At 50.7% G+C, this 25,434-nt stretch overlaps 4 protein-coding genes across 4 annotated transcripts; 3 read left to right on the forward strand and 1 right to left on the reverse strand.

Annotated features, from left to right (window-relative positions):
- Window positions 1-4,155: 4,155 nt before the first annotated feature.
- Window positions 4,156-5,463, forward strand: FMAN_07538 (uncharacterized protein; the record flags this gene model as incomplete). The annotated part of the gene is made up of 3 exons (XM_041831173.1): window positions 4,156-4,213; window positions 4,270-5,110; window positions 5,166-5,463. 3 exons carry the CDS (start codon window positions 4,156-4,158, stop codon window positions 5,461-5,463), a joined length of 1,197 nt encoding a protein of 398 aa, XP_041681764.1.
- A 721-nt stretch (window positions 5,464-6,184) lies between these two features.
- On the reverse strand, window positions 6,185-7,763 carry FMAN_07539 (related to DNA-damage repair protein DRT111 precursor; the record flags this gene model as incomplete). The annotated part of the gene is made up of 4 exons (XM_041831176.1): window positions 6,185-6,280; window positions 6,334-6,417; window positions 6,471-7,117; window positions 7,166-7,763. 4 exons carry the CDS (start codon window positions 7,761-7,763, stop codon window positions 6,185-6,187), a joined length of 1,425 nt encoding a protein of 474 aa, XP_041681765.1.
- Window positions 7,764-8,475: 712 nt separating this feature from the next.
- On the forward strand, window positions 8,476-10,082 carry FMAN_07540 (putative RNA helicase DBP5; the record flags this gene model as incomplete). The annotated part of the gene is made up of 4 exons (XM_041831177.1): window positions 8,476-8,708; window positions 8,763-9,248; window positions 9,300-9,537; window positions 9,585-10,082. The coding sequence occupies 4 exons, from the start codon at window positions 8,476-8,478 to the stop codon at window positions 10,080-10,082; spliced, it is 1,455 nt and encodes a 484-aa protein (XP_041681766.1).
- Window positions 10,083-12,650: 2,568 nt separating this feature from the next.
- On the forward strand, window positions 12,651-25,054 carry FMAN_07541 (uncharacterized protein; the record flags this gene model as incomplete). The annotated part of the gene is made up of 3 exons (XM_041831178.1): window positions 12,651-12,677; window positions 12,749-12,830; window positions 12,894-25,054. 3 exons carry the CDS (start codon window positions 12,651-12,653, stop codon window positions 25,052-25,054), a joined length of 12,270 nt encoding a protein of 4,089 aa, XP_041681767.1.
- Window positions 25,055-25,434: the final 380 nt, after the last annotated feature.

Here is a 25,434-nt window from a genome sequence, read left to right on the forward strand (position 1 = left end):
ATATTCTGTTGATCGGATACACTTTCGTGGTTACTACTGAGAGTGGTGATATCATACTACACTATCAATGCATAAATTTACTACGTATCAGCTGTCCTCATGATCTGTCTGGACCCAGTGAATAAGGTCTAATGTAATGGATGTGTCTAATAATACATAATCCGTTTCTCACACTGCCATGAGTTGGCCAGGTTCTTCTCGTCTAAAGATCATGTCTCTTGGTGTCAGAGGATCACGGCAGCAAATATAATTGGCTGAGCTTGCACAAAAAACATGATTCGCCATCGGCGATCGGCTCCAGGGGAGGCGTGCTTTTGTGGATTCACCCATAACGGCGCGAAGACGGTTGCGCCACGAATCAACCAAAGGCGCCGCTGCCGAGACCGAAGCGGGCCTCGATGTGTCCTGGCATCCTGGTACATCGTGAAGGCTGCAAAAAACAACAACAAAGGTAGTAAGAACGACATGCACAATCTATCAGACAAGACGCATGGATACGTGTCTGGCGAACAACAAACTTGACGTTAGCTCGCAGATCGCGAAGGCTAAATGGGCCGATGTGATCCAAGGGGAATTCAACCTCGAGTGAGGCCCATAAATGAAAGTGTTGTGCAACCACTTCGCAAATCGTTGAGTCTCTGCAAGGTCTGCGCAGATATTGAAGCGGGAAGTGGGAATATGCTTGGTTAGTGACGGACCCGATCCCACACAAGCTGCAGGCTTGGCTGTCTAGGCTAGGCTGCGTGAGTGTGGAGAGTGTAACGCGTCAAGGGGCGGCGGATAACATCGATTTAGGTGCATATGTACTCCGTACATGCTTTGATGGAATGGAGGCGTCCGTCGTGGCCTCTTGGGCAGCGGAAGTTTCAACCGAGTGGTCAACGGGAGGAAATCCGGGCATATCTGATCTAAATTAGTGTCCAGTGCCGTGGGCTCTCAGCTGATAACAGTTTTTCTTCCCTCTCATGCTTCGGAAAGACCTTGGAGGCCGAGGTTTTCAACAAGGCCAATGAGCCCTGAAGAGCCATTGCCTTAGATACGCGGAAGATACTCCGTAGACATGCCCGATATGCTCTGGTGTGTTGTTTTGATTACCTGGAAGATTACTATAATCAAGATCATCCCTCAATGGCCATCTCGAGTCCATGAAACTGAAAGATAACCAAACCCATGGCCACTGTGACATGGCATGAAAACAAGTCAGGGGCGAATTTCGGTTAAAGGGCGGTGCGAGAAAAAAAAGTCCATTTTAAGATCGGAACCTTGGATCTATCCGCGGCATGTGCCCCAGCACATTTGTATGAGTGACAATCCACAGAGATAAAGAAAGGCTGGGCAGGCTGGGATCAAACACAGGACTACCACATCACTTGAGACTCTTGTTCAAGGGGAAAGAGAAAAAGAAACACATGGATCCCGGTGACAGTGACAGTCGCGTTGCATATCAGTTGTCCGAGACTCTGAATGCTAAGGAGGTATATGAACAAGGAAAGGGAAGCGAGTGCGTGAAGTGGAATGACGATAGAAATACCTATCCATAAAGGGAGAAGCATTGCTCGTTGTTATCCCCGGAGCCTCCGGAAGTTTCGATGCCGAGAAAAGTCGTATCGTATTGTATTGTCAGTAGTAATAAGATTTGAGACTTCGAGTGGTGTTTATGCTTGGTGATTTCGATAATTGATTCTTCAATGAATAGCGATTAATGAGTTCGTTTGAATACTCATGTCATTAAAATAGGCTCGTGTTCGCTCGATTGAATCATTGTCATATCTGTGACTGGACTATGTCCTACCATATGCCCGGTATACAGTATTCATCGCGCTTGACAGGTCGGCTGTGTAACCTTTGCCCCCAACTGGCATCATGATTGATTTGTCTCATGGAAATGATGACGTCTCAGTGGAGGAAAGGAATTGAGGATTGGGAATCCAGGCCCAGCCTGGATCGTGAAATCAGACGTACATAAATCACCCAGCGGACATGGGCAGAAAAAAAAGACAAATGGAACAAGATGACTTTGACAGGGAAGACGGTGCAATGTCTCCGTCTGTTAGCGAGTACTTCAAAAAGGGCGTCATGCCAGGTGATGACACAATCGGATCGCTTTATTGGGAGGTATTTTGCTATCAACACAGGATCCATATTAAAGACATGAAGTTTAGGGCCCCTGCTAGTGGATGCGAAAGGTGGATACTCTGAACAGCGTCCGTAGGTGAATGAGGTGCAAATCTCGTCTGGATGTGATGCGATGTAATCAGAGGCACAAAGCTGGAGATTGTATGTAGCTAATTTGGTAATGCGATTGTCAGGGAATAACAAGTACAATCTACTACCATGTACATATATCGGAGTGAGTCTAATAATAGAAGAATCATGGGCAAATTTGCCTAGGTACTTAAGAATGGTCGTCTATGAAAGAAGGTTACCAACGATTATGTATGTATAGGTGAATAAATTCAAACCTGAATACATAGGTACCTACTAACTTACCTACTGGATTCAGTAATGCGTTTGGAGTGGCTATAGGAGCCGCGGTACCTGGTAGAGCCCGCTAATGCATATGCAACGCAGTTATAGTCAAAGAGGCAGAAGAAATATGCACCCACTAATTTTCTCTTTGGGGCTGTTGACTGTTTTGGTTGCTGGCCAAGCAGACTGGAAGTCAGAGAGTGTTGTCATCATTGTTGCATCTACTCCGTAGCTCTGCTTACGCGGCCATTGGGCTTTTGTGAAGCCGGAGGTTGGTATAGAATGCGAGCGCATAAGGTCTTGGCTCGGAATACAGGCAGAAAAAGAACCTAGATTGCTTTAAACTAGGACAGATTGAAAAAAAAACCACCTCTCAATGGATTAGCTAGCGTCTTGATAGTTCAGTGGTGGTCGGTGTCAATAATTCATGTCGTGTTGAGCAGTGCACTGATAGTCTGATATGTACAGTAACAGATGAGGCGTAACCAAGTCAGTCAGTGGGCCCATGTCTCTGAACCATTAGCAGGAGATTAGTGCCTAGGTACCTACCTACTTACCTAGGTAGTACCTACCTATGCCGTCTATCCCTAGGTATCTATTTCTCACACCTGGTCAATGGAACCGTCACACCCGTCCAGTCCACACTGGAGTCTGGAGTCCAGCTCGCCCTGGCATCGCCTTGGGCCGGTACTGGTTCCTTTTTGGTCTCCAGTGTCTGAGTGCCCCTGAGAGAATGGGCCCCGAAACGGGCGACTGACCTGTCGGTGCCCTGCTTTTGTCCATGAACTTATTAGGTTTTGCCGTCCAACTCGAACCCACCCTCGTAGCTCCCCTGCTCCCCCATGCCCCATGCAGGCGGCGCCGAATTCCCACCGTGCACTCATCTCGGTCGACCATCTTTCATCTCCTCCCTCCCGTCTCCTCCTCCTCTCTTTTCCTCTCGCTCTTTCGAACTTCTTCTTTCCTCTCCTTGTCGGTAATATTCTCGTCCAGTTTTTCTCTTCACGCCACTCGTTTTCGTCAGGCTCTACTCTGCCAGACTTTATCTAGTTCTAGGAATATTCTTACAGTTCCGTGATATATCTCAGTCGTTCGCCGAGAAACTCCCAAGGATTTGAAGAATCAACACCATCCAAGAAAACCACAGGAAGAATCCTTTCCCCTTACAAATTAGGTACGTACGAACATTCATCGCTCGGTCGACTGGCTCCATCCATTGCGAGGTGCTTGCCGAGACGCCTATTTACTTGGCTTGTGCTCCTTGATTGGTTTCAACCGATCCGTCCCGTCTTTCTTGCCGTCTTGTTTTCTTTCTTCCTTCACCTGCCTCAAATAATCTTCCTGTACGCTCTTCCTCTATTCACTTTTGCGATTTGGTCATTTCTTGCCTACGATTAGACTTGACGCATCTCCTCTCCTCCCCCTTCGCATATTCCTTCTAGGTTGGTTGCCATTGGACATCCCCTTTCCTGCCAAAAGGCACCTTGCTATCAAGCACCGCTATCTCCACGATGTCGTATTGCAGTCGCTCGCTTCACACCACTCATCATCAACATCGTTTCTTTCGAGGCGGCTCTACTTTGGAACGACATTGATAGGGACCACCGCGACAGACCAATCCACAGCCCTCCGTCCCGCAATCGTGTATAATCAACGTTATCTAATTGCTTGTTTATCCAGGTCATAATGCATTCCGTCAAGGTCCTCTCAGCCATTGCGGCCCTCGGTGTCTCTGCCGTTTCTGGTGGGTGAAATCAGATACAACCTCTCGGATATCCTTTTAACAGTAACCTTGTCTAGCTGCCACTTGCACCAAAGACATCAAGATCACCGAACCTACACAAGTCATCAGCTGCGATGTTGTTGATGCCGATGTCATCATTGACAAGTCTGTTTCTGGCGCCGTTGTCATCAACGGCCCCAAGCAGATCAAAGGCAACTTCCAGGCCAAGAACGCTGGAGACCTTATCTCTCTCTCCAGTACCTCTATTAATTCTATCACTGGAACATTCGAGCTCAACAACCTCGAGGCTCTCAACAACCTCGACTTCTCCTCACTTGAGAGCCTGGGAGAGCTTAGCTTCATCAAGCTTCCCCGGCTCGGCGAGCTGAACTTCGGTACCGAAGGCGTTACTAAGATCAAGAGCATTCGAATTACCGACACTTTCATCAGTGATCTTAGCGGTCTCAGCGTCGCCAGTGTCGAGAGTTTCCAGATCGACAACAACCGAAAGATGAACGCTTTCAACTCCGACCTTGTTAACGTTACTACCCAGCTCCTGATCTTCGACAATGGCAACGACGTTATGGAAATTACGATGAACAAGCTCGAGACTGCTGCCGAGATCCAGATTTCTAGCGCCAAGTCCTTCAAGGTTCCTGCTCTTCAGGAGGTGACCAAGAGCTTGAAATTGAACGCCAACCCCGAGCTTCAGACTTTCTCCGCCCCCAACCTGACCACAATCACAGAGACTCTGTCCCTTATCGACATGAAAAAGCTCACCAACGTTTCCTTCCCCGTTCTTGAGGAGATTGGCGGCGGTTTCACCATCCAGAACAATACCAAGCTTGATGCTATTGATGGTTTCCCCAAGCTCGAGAAGGTAACTGGTGGTGTTGCCCTCCGAGGCAGCTTCGAGAAGTGAGTAGAATCCCCCTAGCATATAGCATTACCAAGTCTAACGAGTGGTTTCTAGGGTGGAACTTCCCAAGCTTGATCAAGTTAGTGGCAGCGTCGTTGTTTCCTCGACCACCGATATCAAGGAGTTCTGTGATTACTTTGACAACCTGAAGAAGGACAACAAGATCGATGGTGAGGAGAAGTGTACATCCAACAACAAGGAGGCCAACGAGGGTAAGGACGGTGGTGAGGAGAGCGACGGCTCATCCGATAGCAGCAACAGTGACGACAAGGAGGATGCTGCCGGCATTGTCAGCGTCAACATGGCTGTTCTTGCTCTTGCAGGTGTTGCTGCCGTTGCCCAGCTGTTTTAAGCACGGAGATGAAGATTGCTGGATTTTCTCTTAGAGGCGTCATTATCGTCGTCATCATGTTTCCTGACTTTTCTCTACGACATATTGTGCTTGGTCATCAAGGGGCACAAAATGCTTTTCATGGGGTGGGGTAACTGCGTGTAAAGGATAACCTGTTAGAGCTTAATAATCGATTGTATTTGGACTTTATTCTTGCGATCATGTTCGCCGAGCCCTGAAAATTGGCATTTCTCCTAACTCATAAAGATGTTTAGCTCGTGATAAGCGCTTCTTTTTCGTTCTGATTATTGAGTCATCAGGAATCTTTTCAGTCTGCCACTTCTATCAAGGATTGCCTCGTTGCAGGTCTATTATGAATATAAACTCTTCTCCATCCACCTGATTGTCATCTATTCTTTACATTTAGGTCCTACCAGGTTCCTTGGTTCAATCATGGTTGAAATAAGCTCTTCATTTATCTGTCTTCTGACTTTGTCCCTCCCAAGGAATATGACACAAGCACGAACGCTTGAGAGGGGGAGGCTATACAAGCATATTGACTGGAATATTACTTGTTTCATGCCAAAGAACGACTTTGGTTGGGTAAAAACGACTCTTCCTCCAAATCTGTAATGTATACGTCTCCATATTGATAATATTTGAGTATAAGGCTTGTTTCTACCCCTTTATTTTTGCTTCTGTCCCGCTGCCTAGCCTTGACCTGTCGTAAGAAGCACTCATTTTAGTGATACTTCCCCTGCTCAAACTTTTCTGTGTCGAAGAATTCGGGGACTATTGTATTGCCATTGAATACGCGGCCATCTAGTTCATTGACTGCCTGTATGGGTTGTCAGCTGCTTGCGGTTGTGAAAGAGGAAACAGGATATTCACCCGAAGGGCTGAAACTTGATTTGTGAACTTGATAAACACTTTGCGACTTTCCTGGTCAATATATAGTCTCTCGACGCGGCCGTACTGTATCTTTGTTAATTATACCATTCCTGGAAAAGGACATAACTCTCACAAACCTTTTCTCCACACTCTTCTCCGATCTCTTGTCCCAAACCTCCTGCAATCTCCTCCTCGAGATTCGGCATATTTTCAAGCATATTGCGTAGTACTATGACATCACTCATAGTACCGAACTTGCCTGCATTTTCCTCTTTGCGCTTCCCACCAATGATCTTACCCTTGCCACCTGGCTCGGCCCATCCTCCGCCATCTGCGTCGGCTTTCTTCCGCCGCTTCTCGACTTGAACACGCAAAGGGTTGACAATTCCTGACTCATCAGCACCAAGTCCACTGCCTTTTGTCCATCCATATTTGCTCATCAATCGATGGGCAAAACCAGACTGGCCTGGACGGCTTGACCGACCCTGAGAATCGTCACCAGGTTGATCCGGAAGACTGGATTCAAGAGTTGGGGGCGGAGAATACGCATCGTCTTCGACATTATCCCCTGCTGCGTCTTCGTCGTCATGTGGCTTTGAATATCTTACCGGAGCGCGTGATATGGTGGCTGAATTGGAAGGCTGAGAGGGTGATGCTTGTGCAGCAGGGGGAGGAGGAGCGTCCTCTTGAGATATAGCTACACTAACATCGCCTGGAGGTGGTCCTGGGGGTGATTGAAGCCGTGGTGGTACGAAAGCATATGACGAAGGTGGAGCGAACTGATCTGACAAAGGTAAGAATTTAACTGAGAGGTGGTTTGCAGTGAACTCACTTGAAGGAACATGCCGGGTTTGTTCGTCCTCGTCCTCATCTGAGAGGTCGCTTTCATCGCGTCTATGTCGGTGACTATAAAGCAAGGCTTTCCAATCTCTGACCTCTTGGACTTTCTCATCACTATGCAGGTATTCTTCAACATTAGTTGGCCGCGTAGGGTCATAAATATCGTCCCAGTTTGTCTCAAATTCCTCTTGTTGTCTCTTTTTCTTCTTCTTGCGGCCGCCACGCTGACGCTTTTCGCCCATACCATACATCCACTCATCTTCCTCAGTGGCGGCCCAGTCTGCAAGCGTAGTCTTCGGTTGCACAGGAACGGGAGGAGCAGGATTCAAAGCCTGCTTAGAAACAGCCGGCTTGGGGAATGCCGGCTTTGGCTTGGCTTGCTTCACCTGTGGACGACGTATAGGTTGAAAGCGAAGGGCGGGATCAATGGGCTTCTTGACGGAAATTTCTGCAGATGTGTCTTCTGTTTGGCTGTACAGAACAGGGGCTGAAGATATTGTCGCTGAGGTTGAAGGCGTATCATTGGGATCCAGTAGGTTCTCATAGAGAGATAGCCCTCCTTGAGGCGGCGGCGGCGGCGGAGCTGCCATTGTTGTTATTCAGGACTATTGTATGATGTATGGAGCTATGAAAGCTTGAAGAGACGAGTCTTGATATTTCCTAGTTCAAGGGATGGTTGCGTAAGTTGAGTCTTGAGCTTTATGCCGAAGTTATCTTGTTTTATACACAACTGTATGAGTCTGATGTGAGAGCAAATGCGCCGGGTAATTAGCGGTAGTCGCCCACGTTATAGGTACCTACTAAGGCGAGCATTGATGGATTGAAACTTGAGTGGGCCCCCACCCAATCGGTAGGTAGGTACTTAGGTACCTTCCTAGGGCCTCGCCTGCCCTGCTCTCCAGGGGCATGTACCCCTCCAATACCTTAGTAACTTGGACCCCGCCAAAACTTTGGAGAAGGAAGCTTCCCGGTCCATTCACCTCTCATTACCTCACGGCAACTTGCATGAGCTTTTGTTCATACCTACCTACCTACCTAAGTATCCACCTGCCTGAGTATTTCTCTCGACTTAGGCTAACCCATACCTCAAGCCTTCCTCAGTTTCTACATCTCTTTTCAAAGCCTACTCGGCGCCGGCTCGTGCAGATTAAAGGAACGTCGTGATCTTGCCGGGCAGTTTGTTTTCTAGTGCCTGCTCTAGGGCCTCGAGATCTTTACCACCACCTCCCCCACCGTATCGACTCTCTCCTTGCACCTTGCGATCGCCGAAACGTATTTTTACAGCATAACACTACACTCGCCATGGCTGATCTTGCGAGCCGAATTACAAAGCCTGATGAGGCTGCCGCGGATCCTCCAGCCGAAAGTGCTCCCGCCTCTACTGGCGAACTTGGCCAAGCCGACGGCAACATCGAGGACCTCGGTGGCTCTGGTCTCCATGAGCCTGAATGGGATGTCGAGGTCTCCCTGAGCGAGCTACAGAACAATGAAGCCACCCCCTTCCACTCTGCCACCACCTGGCAGGATCTTGGCCTGTAGGTGGTGGTCATCTCATTCTAGAAGAAGCGTTACTGACATTTCTATTTCAGCCGCGAGGATATTCTGAAGGGTCTCCTCAGCCTTAACTTTCTGAAGCCCTCCAAGGTACAAGGCAGATCACTTCCGCTGATGCTCAGCGATCCGCCGCGAAACATGTTGGCGCAGTCCCAGTCTGGCACTGGCAAAACCGCTGCCTTTGTGACCGCGATATTGTCGCGAGTTGACTTCAGCAAACCTGACCAGCCCCAAGCTCTTGCTCTTGCACCTAGCCGAGAACTGGCGCGACAAATTGAAGGAGTTATCAACGCCATCGGACGCTTTATCGAGAATAAGAAGGTTGCTGCTGCGATCCCTGGCGCACTCCCTCGTGGAGAACCCGTCAGGGCTAGTGTCATTGTCGGCACTCCAGGTACAGTGATGGACATCATTCGACGCAGACAGTTGGATGTCTCTCAGCTCCGCGTTCTTGTCCTTGATGAGGCCGACAACATGCTGGATCAGCAAGGACTCGGGGACCAGTGCCTTCGGGTCAAGAAGTAAGTTCTCACGGAGTTGGAGTTTACCGACGAAACGCTGAAACTTGATAGCATGCTCCCCAAGGACATCCAGGTCCTTCTTTTTTCGGCCACCTTCCCCGAGAATGTCATGAAGTATGCCAGCAAGTTTGCGCCTAACGCCCATAGTCTTAAGCTGCAGCGTAGTGAGCTCACAGTCAAGGGCATCTCTCAAATGTTCATCGACTGCCCAGATGATAATACGAAGTACGATATTCTCTGCAAGCTTTATGGATTGATGACCATCGGCCAGTCAGTCATCTTCGTCAAGGTAAGTAGTTCTGGTTATCGTATGATCTCTGCTCTAACTCTCTACAGACACGAGAAAGCGCCAACGAGATTCAGAGGCGAATGGTAGCAGATGGTCACAAGGTCTCCGCGCTCCATGCCGCTTTTGATGGATTCGAGCGAGATGATCTTTTGTCCAAATTCCGCCAAGGCGAGAACAAGGTTCTCATTACCACCAACGTTTTGGCTCGTGGTATCGATGTTTCCAGTGTGTCCATGGTTATCAACTATGACATCCCCATGAAGGGAAGAGGCGACACTGAACCAGATGCCGAGACCTATCTGCACCGTATCGGCCGAACCGGTCGATTTGGCCGTGTCGGGGTCAGCATCAGCTTCGTTTACGATAAGAAAAGTTTCGATGCCTTGAGCAAGATTGCCGAGCAGTATGGTATTGACTTGGTCAAGCTTGATACCGAGGATTGGGATGAGGCAGAGGAACGAGTGAAGGAAGTCATCAAGAAGAACAGAGCTCAAGCTTCGTATGCCCCCAGTGCGACTGAGCCTAAGGCTACCGAGGGTGCCTAGAACTTGCCCGCGTACGGAGTTCATCGTGGATTCCATAATGGTTTCGGGAATAACGGACCACGCTTTAACGGTATGGCCTATGGCGGCATGAACCAGAATGGGATGGCCTACGATCGCATGAGATTTTGAGGCTACAATTGCCACAATACAATGATTTGATTCAGCGGGAGGTGCGTTAGAGCGGTCTATAGCTGTCGCCGGCCAGCGGTTTCTGACCTTTTCGAAATGCGACAGAGTTAAGATGGACTGCAGGATATTGAGAATGCAATTAGGTGGAAAAAGCTAGCTACTCTATGTCTGTCTTTTGCAGGATGGAGACACCAATAAAAGAAAAAGGCTGCCATCAAATTGTTGTTCACCTGGCGTTCCTTCCACAGTCGTTTATACCTGTGCCATCATGCACAATGGTGCAATACTGTGATGATTTCTCCCACAAAAAAACGTGTCTCGCAAGGCGAGTTTGGCCTGTTCAGGCAGTGAGTGTCACATCTCGCTACCAAGACACTCACGTAGGTTTTAAAGAAGCAGTAATTAGGTACCATGGAGATCGAGTAGAGCAAGTATAGGTCTTGGTTCTCGTGAAATATATGTAAATACTAATCAAAAACTAAGATGGTGAAGTTCTGCCGTGAAAGGGACCCAGCCTCGTTCACATGTTAGCCGCCCATATTTCTCCCCAATTGTTACTTATTGTTAATCCTTGGTGGCCTAGCAGCTAAGAGTTTTCACGATCCAGCCTCTCCATTTACGCCAGCCTTACTCACCGCTCTCCCTATTTCCATAACGCCCATGACGCTACCGCCAGGAACGGATCTTGTTTGTGTTACAAAGCAAAACTGGCTGGCTGGCTACTTGTGATGGAAGTTGTGGAGGCGTAAACAAATTCAGAAGTGCATGTGTTGATTGATCAATACGGGACGCAAGAACAAGAGTTCCGTGTTGTGAAGTGGACCTCTCTATTTGAGACACAGGCAATGGGCGTGGACAAATTGATAATGTTACTGTCTCTACACCTCAAGTTCAGCTCACGCGACGCCCACAACGTCGACGGCAACGTTGCTCAACGGTCAACAACGGCATAATGGCGGAGGGGGTGGATGTCATGATGTTATCAGGCTCGAGCAGCCTGACGCCGAGGAGCCAGTCAGAAGGAGGTGTGAGATGGGTTGGGCGCCATCTCATCGAGAGATATGCGTTGTAGCCAGGTCGTTTCTGGAAATGCTGAGTATTGACAATGATTGACATGAATTGCCCCCCCACCGAGGGGGAATGGCCTACATCTGAGGCCCGAGGGCTTCCGATATCGAGATGCATAATGGGTCTGCCAGAAGAAGCTTCAGACGCGAGCCACGTTGCACATCTGAAGCAACTAAACCGCTCAGTTGCAGCCATCCACCATCGATCGACCTGCCGAGCCATTCAAGGTTTTGAGATGTTGTCCTCCATGGGGAGGAGGCCCATACCGGGATCCGCCTGCTAGGAGCGGCCTTTGGCGTGGGGATGGCGGGTCCGGACAACCTTCGATATTGAAGCCGGTCCAGACGACTTTGCAGCTGACGGTGGACGACAACGGGCTCTGAAGGCTCTGATATCCGCCATGTTACCAGGCAGGGCAGGTTGACCAGTGTTGCACAAAGCTGGTCTGCTAGTTATTGCCCAATTGCTATCTTGCCTGCCTGCCTGGCACGCATCGCATCGCATCATGATTGTCTGTCACTCGTGCCGCTTGGCTCAAGGGTGCTCCATTGTCATGCTGGCAGCGGCCCGTCCATGCAGGTCCGTACTGATTCTGCTATCCGAGCCTGGGTACAGTACCTTATTATTGGGCCGCGATAGGCCTCATCTACACTTGGCCAAGTAGGTCAAATCAATGCATCATTGTTCTGTTCAACCTCGTCGAGTCCTCTGATGGCCCGCCCCGTTAGGCCCGCCTGACTGTACCGATATTCACATCCATGGAACCCAACCTAGGTACCTTACCTTGCCCAACCGCCCCAGCGACGTGGCGCCAGCCAGCGCTGGCTCTGCATGGGCCAATTGCGCATGGGCACGATGCAGCAGTCGCTGTAATCCTTGGGGTTTGGGCGCCTGTGGCCCATCGCAAGCAGGGGACTGGGCAATCAGACTGGGTTTTTTCAGGCCTGCATGCTTTTTTCTCCAGCAGTCCTGCCTTGAGAGAAATGGACCCATCCATCGTTCGCCTCAAGAATACCTCTCGTGAATGACCTCTCCGGACCTCCCACCCGTTCGCCCGTTATGATCCGAGGCTTGCATTTCGCAAATCAAAGTTACTGAGCTCACAACCCTTCTGTTTTCTGGCGCCGTCCAATAGACGTATCTGCCATAATTGTTTTTCTGTTGCTGAGCTGTCGCGCCCTGCAGTGCGCCGCATGATACCCCCCCCGACCCATACTTCCTAGGTAGGTAGGAGGCTTAACAACTTCAGGGCCTCGAGAGATCTAATACTTGGTGGCATTACTGTAGCTACCCGATCGCCTGACTGGCGTGCTGCAAGAAGCAAGATAATAGAGTTGCTCCCCGGATTTTTGTCATTGAGATCTTTTCGTAATGTCAGATGCGGACAAGGTAGAGAAAGTATGAGTTACGGCTACGGCTACAACTATTACCCTGGTAGTAGGACACAAATTGATTGGGGGCATGTACAGTTCTCCGATTTCTCAAATGTCCAATACTCCAGACCCGAATTTTCAGATGCGGAGGATGATCCTGGAAAGGATGAATATGAAGGTGAGTTGGGCTTATTGCCAATCGTCTTCTTTCCTTGACCCTTCTGTACTAAACCACCTACAGGCGGATACACACAACAAACACTAATGAGAGTGCCTCCAGCATCTACACCATCACAGCCACTTTCAAAGAAAGACAAGAAGAAGTTGAAAAAGCAAAAAGAGAAGGCCGTTGCAACTGCAGAAGCTGCCTTTGTGCCACCTCCAGCACCAGACCCTCCAGCAGCTCCAGCAGATGATGAATCCCCAGCAGCCACAACGTCCGGCAAGAAGAAGAGCAAGAAGAGCAAGAAGAAGGAAAAGGAGTCCAAGTATCTTCCAGTTCCTCCTCCTGTGCCAGTTCCCCCACCTCCAACTGTCGAGGAGAGCAAGGAGGCGGGGAAGGTAGAGGAGGAAGCAAAGGAGGAGACTGAAGGACCTGAATTGACTGGAACACAGGACACGGCCAATAACGAAGACTCACCAGCTGTAGGACAAGAGGTTGCCGAGACAGAGACAACATCAGAAGATGTGGCGTCGAAGAAGAACGAGGAGAAGGAGGAGGCACCCAAGGACACTGACGGCAAGGAGACACCCAAGGTACAAACATCCCCTGAGGAGGCATTCCAAAGGGAGGACCCTCCTTCGACCGAAATATCAGCTGCTGAGGCTGAAGAGACACCCATCAAAGAGGAAGCTCCAGCCCAAGAAGGCGCAATCAAGGAAGAGGGAGAGGTGCCCCAACCAGAAGGCCCCTCAGACGATACGGCAAATGATGAACCGGCAGGCGAAGAAAGCATTTCGAGTGAGAAGTCCGCAGTTGATACCCCCGAGCCAAAAGACCCTGCGATTGATACACCAGAGGATGATGCTCCAACTGCAGGCGAAGTATCAGTCAAAGAAGATGCACATGCTCCAGAGGAAGCTTCTGAAGAGCCCGCACTAGCAGAGAAGGCTACAGAAGACTCGTCTGTAACGGAACTCCCCAAGGAAGATTTTCTGGCGACTGAGGAAACGCCTTCCACAGAGGAGGCTCCTACCGGTGAAGAGTCTCCAGCTAAGGACCAAACTTCAGTTGAGCCAGAAACATCCGGGACGTCGGAGAAGGATGGCGATGGTGATGACAAGCTTGCAGCTGCCGCCGAAATAAAGCCTCTGAATAAAAGTCAGAAGAAGAAGAAGAAAGAGAAGGAAAAGAAAGAGAAAGAGAGAGAGGAGAAGAAGAAGGCAGCTACAAAAGCCGAAAAATCTCATCATCACAAGTCCAGGCACTCACATTCATCGAAAGACGCGAACAATTCCAAGGACGATACGCCTGACTCACCAAAAGCCACAGAGGATGAACAAGGGAAGAAAAGCAGCACAGCTGATCCGGCCGAGAAGAACAACGACGCTGAACTTGGAGTTGATTCTAAACTTGCTGATGAGACTCCCTCCTCCCTCGAAGAGGTAGCACTGGTTCAAGGAGCGAAGTCCGGAGAGGAGCCTGAGTCTTCTGAGGATGCGAAGACCGCAGAAGAGGTTTCATCAACAGAAGAAGTTAAGCCTAAAGATGAAGCTCCAGCGGAGGATTCGAACCCTACAGAAGAAACACAAGTCAGTGAGCCAACGCCAATAGAAGAAACCTCGACAGCAGAAGCGAAGTCTGCAGAAGAGGCTTCCCCCACGGAGGGTGTAAAACCTCCGGATGAAGCTTCGGTGGAAGATCCAAAATCAACACAGGAGATCTTAACAGAAGAAGTCAAGTCTACAGAAGAAGCTTCCTCAACAGAGGAAGTAAAGCCTACGGATAACCCTTCAGTGGAAGATTCAGAACCAACAGAGGAAATCTCAACAGAAGAAGCCAAGTCTGCAGAAGAAGCTCCTGTGGAAGATCTAAAACCTAAAGAGGACACCTCAACAGAAGAGGTGAAGGTTGCGGAAGAAGTCAAGTCTGCAGAGGAAGAAGTAAATCCTGTAGTCGGAGGTTCAGACGAAGAACCAAAGCTCACGGAAGAGACCCAAGCAGAAGAAGCGAACCTTGAGCAGAACTCAAAGCACACCGATGAGAGCCGGACAGGAGAAAAAGTTGCGGAATCCGAAATAGAACATGGACCTGCAGAAGACACACCCTCCTCTTCTGAAGATCTGGCACCTGCTAAAGAATCAACAACTGAAGGAGACTCAAAGCCTGAAGCCAGCGAAATTCCACCAGAGAACCAAGCCTTGCAACCCGAGGTTGAGCCCCAGCCTGCGAACGAGACATCATCTTCGCTTCCGCTTCCGCCCTCAGATTCTGAGCTAGATCGGACAGGGGAAGCTTCAGCCGAAGAGGAGGGACCAGATCCAGATCCTACTCCTGCGCTGCCTACGGAAGAGGCTGCCCGTGAAGCTGCCAGCGTTGACGAAGGTAGTAAGACTGTAGAAGCAGCTGAGACTTCTGGGACAATGAACGATTCTAGTGAACACAACGCCACAGAGGGGAATGAAGATACCACTTCCGCAGCAGCTTTGGAATCCGATGCTTCTGCTGGAGATGAAGCTGCAGTTGCTGCAACCAAACCGACCGCCGAATCAGAAGACGATTTGAAACCAAGAGACACAAACCCTGTAGAAGCAGGAGTCGATGCTGCAGCGAAAGAAACACCAGTGGGAGATCCAGTAGCCCAAATGGCGAGCGAGGCCGTTACGGGTGAGAAGGACGAGTCTATTCCCGAGGAAACACTATCGCCGGAGAACGCTGGAGATAACGAGGAGCCTGTCAAGTCAGATGAAACAGTACCTGGCGACAAGGAAGGCACCGATATAACAACAGCTATTGATGTCGATGATAAGCCTGTTGAAACGGAAGTTCCAGTGGTTCCTGTTGATACGGAGAAGTCCTCTGGCGAAAATGACTCGTCTCCTGAGACGGAAGTTGCCTCGCCGAATGACAAAGAAACTTCAGTAACAGAAGACAAGCCTCGTGAAGACAACCAAGTGACTGATGCCAAGCCATCTGAAGTACTTGGGCTAGAAGCAGAAATCACTCAGGATGAACCGTCCAAGGAGGAAATATCCAAAGAAGAGGCCTCTAAGGCAACAAAGCCGACAGAAGATGCAACAGCTGCTGAAGACACAACTGCCACGGCCGCGAAGAAGAACAAGAAGAAAAAGAAGAAGAAAGGCGGGAAAAGTGGCGTCGCAACACCTCAGCCGGAGCCGGAGCCGGAGCCAGAGCCTGCGGTTGAGTCTGCTGCCGCCAAAGCTGATTCCGTTGAAGCAGGGGTCGGATCTTCGAATGAGCCTGCGACTGAGGAGGATGTAAAGCCTGAGCCGTCTACAGAGCCTGGGTTCGACAGTGTTACTGAGCCCGAAACTGTCAGCAAAGCTGAAGTTGAATCCCCCATTGAACCTCATGAAATTCCTCATGAGACCGAGACTGAACCCACAGCCTCTCCAGAAGACTCACTTGAGCTTATAACTGCCGATGATCAAGAGGCAAATCATGAAACTATCGAGGCAGAAGGCAGTGGTGAAACCGAGATTGTGAAGCCGGCGGATTCTAGAGAGGAAACGGCCAATGAGGCTGAGGCAACTGTCGTTGCAACCACAAGTGGCGCTATCCCGGAAACCACAACAGAACCTACAGGAAAGGGTGAGGAGGCTATTGATACGACCGAGAAAGCTGGAACTGATGTAGAAAACGGCTCCATGATCTTGCCTGAAGCTGAAGATGCCTCTACAAAGGAGAATCCGCAAAAAGCCGAACTTGATGCTGAGCCCACAAAAGACGCACCTACAGACGATCCCAGCAATAGGGAACTCGACGCCTCAGACACAGAGAGCAAGAATAGTAAACCGACCGAAAACAGCTCGATTGATGATGAATCGAAGCCTGAAACTGTGCCTATTGCCGAAACCACGCCAGCCGAAGCTTCTCAAGACGAAAACTCTGACAAACCTGAGAGCGGTGAGCCAGTTGCTGTTGATCTCACGACGGGCCAAGCTGAAGTGACACCAGAAAACGGAAGCTCCAGTGATGATATTCCGGATAGGCAATTGGATCCAGCTGAGTCCAAGGCTGGCGAGATTGGGGAGATCCAGGAAGAGTCATCGAAGCCACGGGAAGAAGGGCACGAACAACCTGATGCTACTACAGAAGATCCAGAAGATCCAGAAGATCCAGAAGATCCAGAAGATCCAGAAGAGGCTGCAGAACCCGCATCAACTGTCAGTCCTGATACGAATGCTGTAGTAAAGGACGTTGAGCTTGAAGATGCAGTTACGGAGGCAAAGGGCGACAGGTCGGCGGAAAAGCGCGAGCCTGAAGCTGCGTCTAAGGAAGCAGACAGCAGTGCTAATCTTTCCGAAGTGACAACGCAGCCACCTGAGGATGGCATGGATACGAAAAGTGACTTGATTGCCGAACCCGTTGTGCAAGAGCCAGCGCCAGTCGAAATGGATAAGCCAGTGGTGACTGAAGGAGAAGTTATTGAACCTTTAGCCACAGAGCCGGAGGATGAATCTCTTGTTCAAGACACCTCTACCAAGGAAGCCGATGAACCGGACACTCCCACTGGTGATGCCACTGAACCACTGCCAGCAGAGAAACCAACAGATGATACTGAAAAGGAGTCGTCCGATGTAGTCGCTGAGAAAGCGCCAAAGACAGCGGATGAAACGATTGAAGTGCCTGAGGTCAATGCAGAAACTCTAGGAGAAAAGTCAGAAGAGCTGAATCCCCAAGAGGGAAATACTTCTGAGCCTGCTTCAGATAGAGAGCCCGAATTAGAGACGCCCAACGACACTGACGCCAAGGGAGATCCCGAGGAACATCACAAGGGTTCTAGCGCTCCTAGCATATGCGATTTTGTTGAGGCGAAGGCTGAAGTCAACATTGAGGACGGCGAAACCCGGAGCCTTGAGGCAGAGATTACTCCAAAGGAAGATGTCGACGAAGTCACACAAGAGATATCCACAAGTGGTACTGAAGCTACTAAAGAGGCGGAGGGCATCAGCGAAAGTGTACCCAACGAAAACGACAACGAGACTCGAATACAAGCAATCCCAGCAGAAGACGACACGGCATCAGTCGAAAACACCTCGATCTCCAAGGAAGAGCCATTAGCATCTGAAAACCCGGTTCCTGAAGAGAGGACCAATCCGGTTGAAGAGATATCAGGTACAAACGAGAAGGTAGAGAATGAATCAACGCCCTCCGTCGGCAACTCAGACCAAGATGAATCTGCTTCGAACGACAAAGAACAGGATGCGTCACAACCTTCACAACATGCAGCTGATGATACCAATGTCTCCGAGAACGATCCCAAGGAGGGCACAATTGCAGCTGGTAAGACAGGAACAACAGATGAGAATGTGCCAAATCAACTAGAAGAAGGAGAAGACAGGACCCCTGAAGAAACACCAGGTGTAGGAACACTTGCAAACGGCCACGGAACAGAGGGGGCCTCTGAAGCTTCTGACAAGAAGGAAGCGGAAACAGAAACAGGGCATGAGGCGCTTGAGTCGGTCAGAGTGGAGAACAACGCAATAATTGAGGGAGAACATCCTGAGGAGGCAACTGAAGCTGCTGTTGGTCACAATGACAAGGACAACTCCTCAGATACTGCGGCCGATCTACCGAATGAGGCACCCGACGATAAGCCTGTGGAACCAGCGATGGATGCAGTTACTCAAAACTCTGAAGAGGAACCAGGAGTAAGCGCCCCGGAGGCTGAAGACGGAACCAAGGAGGAAACCAATCATGCTGGAGAGGTGTCAGCTGTAGATACCCTTACTACTGACGACAAACCAGTGGAAGCGGCGGAAGCAGTCGGCAATGAAACTTTAGACCAAAAGTCAGAAGAAAAAGCTGACCCCTCCGATACCAAGTTGGCCGCAGAAGTATCTATTGGTGACGAGCCCAAGGAAGAGTCCGCTAAGGAGATGCCAGCGGAGGAGTCTACTGCTGTTGTTGAATCTCGAGAAGCCGAGCCAGTTACAGAATCTTCTTCCCGGGAGAGTAAGGCAGAGGCGGAAGCGGGGGTGGAGGGTGAGATCAAGCCGGCCGAAGAGAAAGCAGTATCTGAAGATCAACGGGCCGAGGAGGCCCTGGCAGCTCATGACGAGCCAGAGAAAGGCTCTGAAACCGCTGACAGCAAACCAGAGGAAAAGGCTACACCTGTCGAGGACAAGCAACTTGAAGACCCCTCAGCCCTTGAAGAAAAGCCTGACCAAGATGGCAAAACATCAGAAGAACATCCCGCAGCCGCAGCCGCAGCTGAAGACGACCCCAAACAGGCAACACCCGCAGATGCGCAGGAAGACACCAACCAGATTACCGACGGTGGAACTGTCGAAGAGCCTCCCAAGCCAGAGGATACAGCTGCGCCGGAGGCGATAACGACCCAAGAACAAATACCTGCAGCAACCGGGGATGCAGTTTTAAGTGATAGCAAGCCAGCTGACGACTCCAAGGTCTCTCAGGATGAGATGAAACCGGAAACACAAGAGCCTCTTGCACCAGAGGGGGAAGCTAGGGCTGCTGAAGAAGTGACTCCAGAAACCGAAGACGTCACGGCCAAATCACCAGATGAGCCTATTGACGAGCCTCCTGCCGAAGCAGAAAAGAAGGGACACCAGCCAGTCAAGGACACAGACGAGGTAGAGGCCAAGGCTAAGGAAGATGAAGAAAGCAAAGACACCCTTGGACCAATTCCAAGTAACAAGAGACAGGCTAAAAAAGGTGAGGAACATGGTTCATTACACGATACCCCTATTGATTTTGCACAACACTTGGGAGGTTTCACAGAGTTGAATGAAGAGGGGGGCAATGGCGTTTTGGAGTTTGATTCAGACGATACCCAGCATCATCAACGGATTCCACACAGCGAGGAAAATACAGCACTCGAAATAGTCACTCACCACCCGAGCCAGCTCTCGGTAGCTGTAGCACTGGGCGACCAGAATGACCAAACTCTTGCAGAAACCACGATGCCAGGGCCACAAGATCCTAGCTCGGGCGAAAAAAGGAGCAATGCAGCAGCGGAAGATAACTCCGCACCCCTAGAATCGAAGGTCGAACTTCTAGATGATGTCCAACAGAAGTCGATCTCAGGATATGGACATGTGCCTCAACCAGGTCTGACGCCTCTGTCTACGCCTATTGACCTGGACGATACCGATGATACCGGTCTGGCCACGAGTCCCCCAGCCACCGAAGCTCATGACAGCACTAAAATCTCCGCACCATATGCTCCACACGAACAGGGCCTTACAGACCAATCACAGGGCGCCGTTCAGGGATTTGCTACTGAAGGACCTGTAAATATCAGCCTCTATGACCCAATTTCGATTGCCGAGCCCCAGCCTCAGCAGCATGGGACTGAGAGCGAGACGCATGTCGACGAACCACACTCAAAGCCAGCCCAGGACGCTCATGATGAAAATGAGAAATCTAGGAGAATGGAAACAGACCTGCCATCCGTAGTTGCACGCAGCACATCCCCGGCAGCTTCGGTAATCTCTGATGAGGATTCAGAAACTCCTGTGCCATTACTCACCGCCGCCGATGAACCTCTCGATGCTTCAGACCCTGCCAGCCTCGTCGAAGCAGAAAGCGATAAATCATCACCGGGGCTGCTACAACCAGTCCCTACGCCAGAACCATCTTCTCATGAGCCCAAAATTCTGGAAACTGACTTTGACAACGTGTTGCGAACGTCACGAGAGTTGACTCAAGACACGGCTATGCGGCGTGCAGAGCCAGGAGGGCAAGAGGAAGAAGAATCAGACATTTCAGAGGCTGAATCGGTGGGCGGCGATGTTTCGAACCCGGAGGAACAAATTCAAAAACTTACAACTCCAAGTCACGTCCAAGAATTAGAGCCATCAGAGCCAGCCAAGCCCACCGAAGCTCAAGAAAATGCCATAATCGTGGGCGATGCCACACAGCCCAGCAAACGTGGCCTGACGGAGGAAACAGCCATTGGAGAGCTCGAAGATTCTGATTCTATCGCACGCGCCAGTTCACCAGATGAAGTTATTGGTTTCAAGTCTGGACCTGGAGACCGGCCATCTGCTTCCACGGACGCTCAACCTGTTGATATTTCTCAGAAAGCCATAGCTTCAGACGAAGATTCAGATGATGAAGACAGTAGCCTCGACCAACAGAGTGTTACTTCCAGACCCAAATCAACCGACCAGGTAATCTCCCTAGAGGGTCACCATGATCGACAAGTTCAGGCTGAGCCGGTTTCTCTCGGGGCAGATGAACCGGCTGCTGCCTTGCACTTGGAATCAATCGAATTGGAAGACGCTGCCAAAGAGATCAGTGATCTTGAGGACTTTGGTTCCGAGGATGACTCAGAGGATGATGATTCTGAAGCCAGCCGTCAATCGGAACCTCAGTCAGCAACTGGTATTAGTTTGCCGGGTAAATCTGTTCGGGAACTGAATGAGCCTGCTATCGGAAGACAGCCAATCCCACCAGTCTTGGTTTCATCCAATCCCATCAGGGAGGATATCTCTGATTCTGACGAAAATGAAACCGAACCAGAGCACGACTCACCGAGCTTGAGAGCCCAAGATGGTCCTAGAGAGGACCTACTTGTGGGAGCCCAGGCGCTTGCTCTTGGTGATGACGACGAGGGCGAGGACACGAATGATGATGGTGACGAGTCTGATGTAGACCAAACTCATATTGTCCACAAAGCCAACTCGCCAGAACTGGAACCAAGCTCTGTGTTGCAAACCACTGGTGCTCGACGTGGCTCGCCTTTTAATGATGATGAACCATCTGGGCCGCTTGAACCTACAGATCTAAACCTTGCAGTCGTTGATGAGCAGCCCAAAGCCAGTCCAGATCGTGCAACAGACCAATCTGAGGAGCTGGACCCTTCTGATTCTACTTCATCACTGTCGACGGCTACAGATATTAAAAAAAGAGTGGTTTCTTCTGCTCAGCACAACTCTCCACACCATGGTCTTCCGCACCCGGAACCTGAGACCGCCATTCCAGAGCTAGCTATTACTGCCCAAAGAGAGGCATCATCTGGAGCCAAATCATCTGTCAATCTCGCCAGGTCCTCTTCACCTGGGTCTGTGGATGAGGAGCGGCTCGATAGTACCGCACTCCCGCATAGACCGCTTGAACACTCTGATGCCGACAGCGAATCCGAGGTAGAAGGGACAGAAAACGAAGTCAAAACTGAACCACCGCCCTTACCACGGATAGCGTCCAGCAAAGACGATTCCCATTTTGCTACTGGTGATGAACAGAAACACGGCGGAATACCTGCTGCTGTTGTATCTGCCGTACAGCCAAACCACGGCCATCTTGACTCCGAGAAGATGTTAGAGACTCCTACTACAGCCCCAAATCGTGGGCTTCAGGATAAGCACGAATCCTTGGGAAGAGTGTTCGGTGTCGAGCTGCCAGCCGCTTCTGACGATGGACTTCAAATCGAAAGCAGATCTGTCACCAGTTCCAAAGATGACGAAATAGATCGACAGGCGACTGCGACAGCTGCCACTGATGATGAGAGTGACGATGACCTACCTGTCTCTAGAGAAATCTCCCCCATTGGCATCGACAGAATCTCTGCACCGCACCAGCCTGAAGCAGAAACAAACCAAGACAAGAATGCTAGAGTGGATGGTACTGATACTGAAGTAATGCCGCCACAAGAGACCGGAACTATCGGGACTCGAAGCACCACTCCTGAAATCCCTGAGTGGCCTGATGATAAACTTGAGGGCGATCGACCAGTGCACGGTACTGAATCTCAGAGGCGGCCGGCTCTCAGTTATGCAACTTCATCAGGGGCAAGGAGGGGAGTTGAAGATGAATTCAGGGCTTTGAGCGAGAGAAGTCAAGATGAAGAGCCTAATCATGACCATACGATATTCGCTGGCCTTCGAGACGAACGTTTGCCATCAGCGGAGGGCCCGAATCAAGACTTGTCTGACCACATGTTGCACGAAGTCAAGACTCCTGATACGGATGACACTCAAGGTTCTGAGCCAAAGCCCGTGCAAGCCGCCGAGGTGAAGCCTCTCGAACTCGTCCGACCTGAACACATGGCTGTCAAGGTTGTTGATATCCCTTCGCGTGATAAAGGCAAAGCAGTTGCTACTATACCAGAGAGTCCAAAGAGGTCTAGCTCTACTTCACGATCGACGCGTCTGTCCCGCGCGGAGCCGCCTCGGACATTCCTGACACAACAGCAGCGGCCACGAAGATCGCTTAGGGTTCGTCCCGTGACAGAAGTTTACACCAAGGATCCCATCTTCATCCCTGCCGCGAGCCGCCCAGTAGACACCAAGCCTATTCAGCGGTCTCAGCCTCCTCTTGCTGAAAGCGAACCGGCCAAGGTGCCAGTTCGTCCGCCGCTAGCGCATCGATCCTTGGAGTTGCACGACGATCCTTCAGCGATGGCAGGTCGGAGTGAAAAGGCCCCCCGACCTCGTTCTTTTCAGGCCGAAGGCAAGTCGTCCACGGGCTATGTGAGGCACGATCTCAGGCATCCTGCAGTCACGATTGAAGAGGGGCTCCGAGATGCTGCATATCGAGCTGCCCCCTCAGCTGGCTCCACTGTTGAGACTGAAGTCCAGAGATCGCCGAGTCCTGGCATCGTGATTCCAGATGCAGATATGATTGATCTACAGCGAGCCCGTACCTTAAGGCGTACACGAAAGACCTCAATTCGACGTGCTGAGGACACGCTGGCCGCCGCCGTGGTCATATATGCTACTGCCGAGGCCCTCAGTCCTCCCGGCAGCCCTTCGCCTTTCACTTACCACAGAAACGGAGGACTTCCTAACCTGGAGCATCAAATGGATGCAGAGCCCAATGATTACAATTTTCCAGCTGTTTCTCCTTCTTTGAGGAGCTTTGATGATGATATCGAAGAACTTCACAAGTCTAATGCTGACTTGTTTGCAGACGATAGGAGCAGAGAATCTGACTCGTCGCGAAGCGATAGAGACAGAGATAGACATCGTAGGCGCCGACATTCTCATCACTCGAATCGCTCCGGCGGAAGCCGTGGTGAGGAGGATAGGGAGCGCAGGTACCGTGGCGACGACGAGAGGCGAGCTCATCGGCCTCGAGAGGAAGACGAGGGCCGCCATCGCCGACTGTCTCACCGCGAAGGCGAGTCTCGATATCGACGCCATCGTGAAGAAGATGAAACGCAAGCTCGCGACTCACGTGGTGAGGCTGATGCTAGACCCAGGAGCTCTCGCGGTCCCGAAGAGCCAAGAACCAGAGGTTATCGCCGAGACGAGGACTCACGGCCACGTGAATCTCGGAGAGCCGAAGAACCAGCTTCACGTGCCCCGCCCCAGGAGGATGAGGGCCGAGAGCGCAGACGACGATCATCTGGTACTCATCCTTATCGACGCCATCGATCCGATACGGTCGAATCGGGTCCTCCAGGCACCCCACCTAGAACACCACGACGAGACAGTGGTTTTTCTGCTGACAATAGTTCTGGAAGCTCTGGCCGCAAACGTCGGACCCCTGAGGAACAAGCTGCCCACGACAAACGCAAAGCAGAAAGGGCAGAACGGCGAGCACGAGAGGAAGCTAGCACAAGGCGTGAACCCTCAGGATATCGAGAGGAAAAGGAGAGCAAGGGGAAAGAGCCTGTTCGTGAACAAGAACCAAAACCAGAACCAGAACCAGAGCCTCAGCCGTTGCATGAGCCCGAGCCGGATCGACGACATCGCCGCTCGCGCCGGCATAGCCATTCCGAGAGACCTCGATATGAAGAGCCTAGGGAACGTCCTCGAGAGGAACCCATCACGCCCGCTCCCGTGCCTGAAAAGAAGTTCTTTGCCGTCAAGAACTCAGAGGGTATCATGGGCAGTACCACACCGCCACGTGAGGAGCCTGTGATCGCCGAACCTGTCAGGGATCGAACGAGGGAGGCCCCGCCGGAGGACTCACCTAAACGGCCCTCGACACGTCATAGACGCACTCGCCCTTCTACCGATGAACCCCGTCCTCGGTCCTCGCGCCGCCCTCGTGAGGAACCTGCCCCTGAGCCAACTCGAGACAGGGACAGGGAACGGGAGAGAAACAGGGAGAATAGTAAGACGAGAGATAGGGACAGAGACAGAGAACAGGAGCCTCGACCTGTCAAGCACGTCAGGATGGACACGGAGGACTCTCGACGCAAAGCACGCCACGAAGAACGACGGAGAGCGCAGATGAGGGAGGAAGATAAGAAGCCATCGGGCATCAAAGGTGCATTCAAGAAGCTGTTTAGCAAGTCCTGAACAGCCAAGAACGAGAGAAGGGACAGATTGTCTTCATTTCGGGCTTTGTAGTGTGATGATATTTACGTATATATGTGACGACAAGGGAGATTTCTGTTGAGTTTGTTGACATGACGATATGATTTCTTTGGAAGCACGAAAGACTTGTTTTCTCACGCCATAATTGCCATATAGATTGACGACAATTTATGATTCATTTTACTTGAAAAGAGATATGTGCTCGTCATCGACGTGCTGTTTCTGCTGCCTCTTTTCAAATGGCTTTACGGAATTGAGAGAACTCTGGCTGCAATGTCGCCCAGGTGGACTTGTTAAAGCCATTCCGTGGCTGTATTGGCAACGCACTCGGGGAATTATTGGAATTGGGTTTGTTTGGCAGA

This window comes from Fusarium mangiferae, assembly GCF_900044065.1.
Source record: "Fusarium mangiferae strain MRC7560 genome assembly, contig: FMAN_scaffold005, whole genome shotgun sequence".
In the NCBI taxonomy this organism is placed as follows: Eukaryota; Fungi; Ascomycota; class Sordariomycetes; order Hypocreales; family Nectriaceae; genus Fusarium; species Fusarium mangiferae.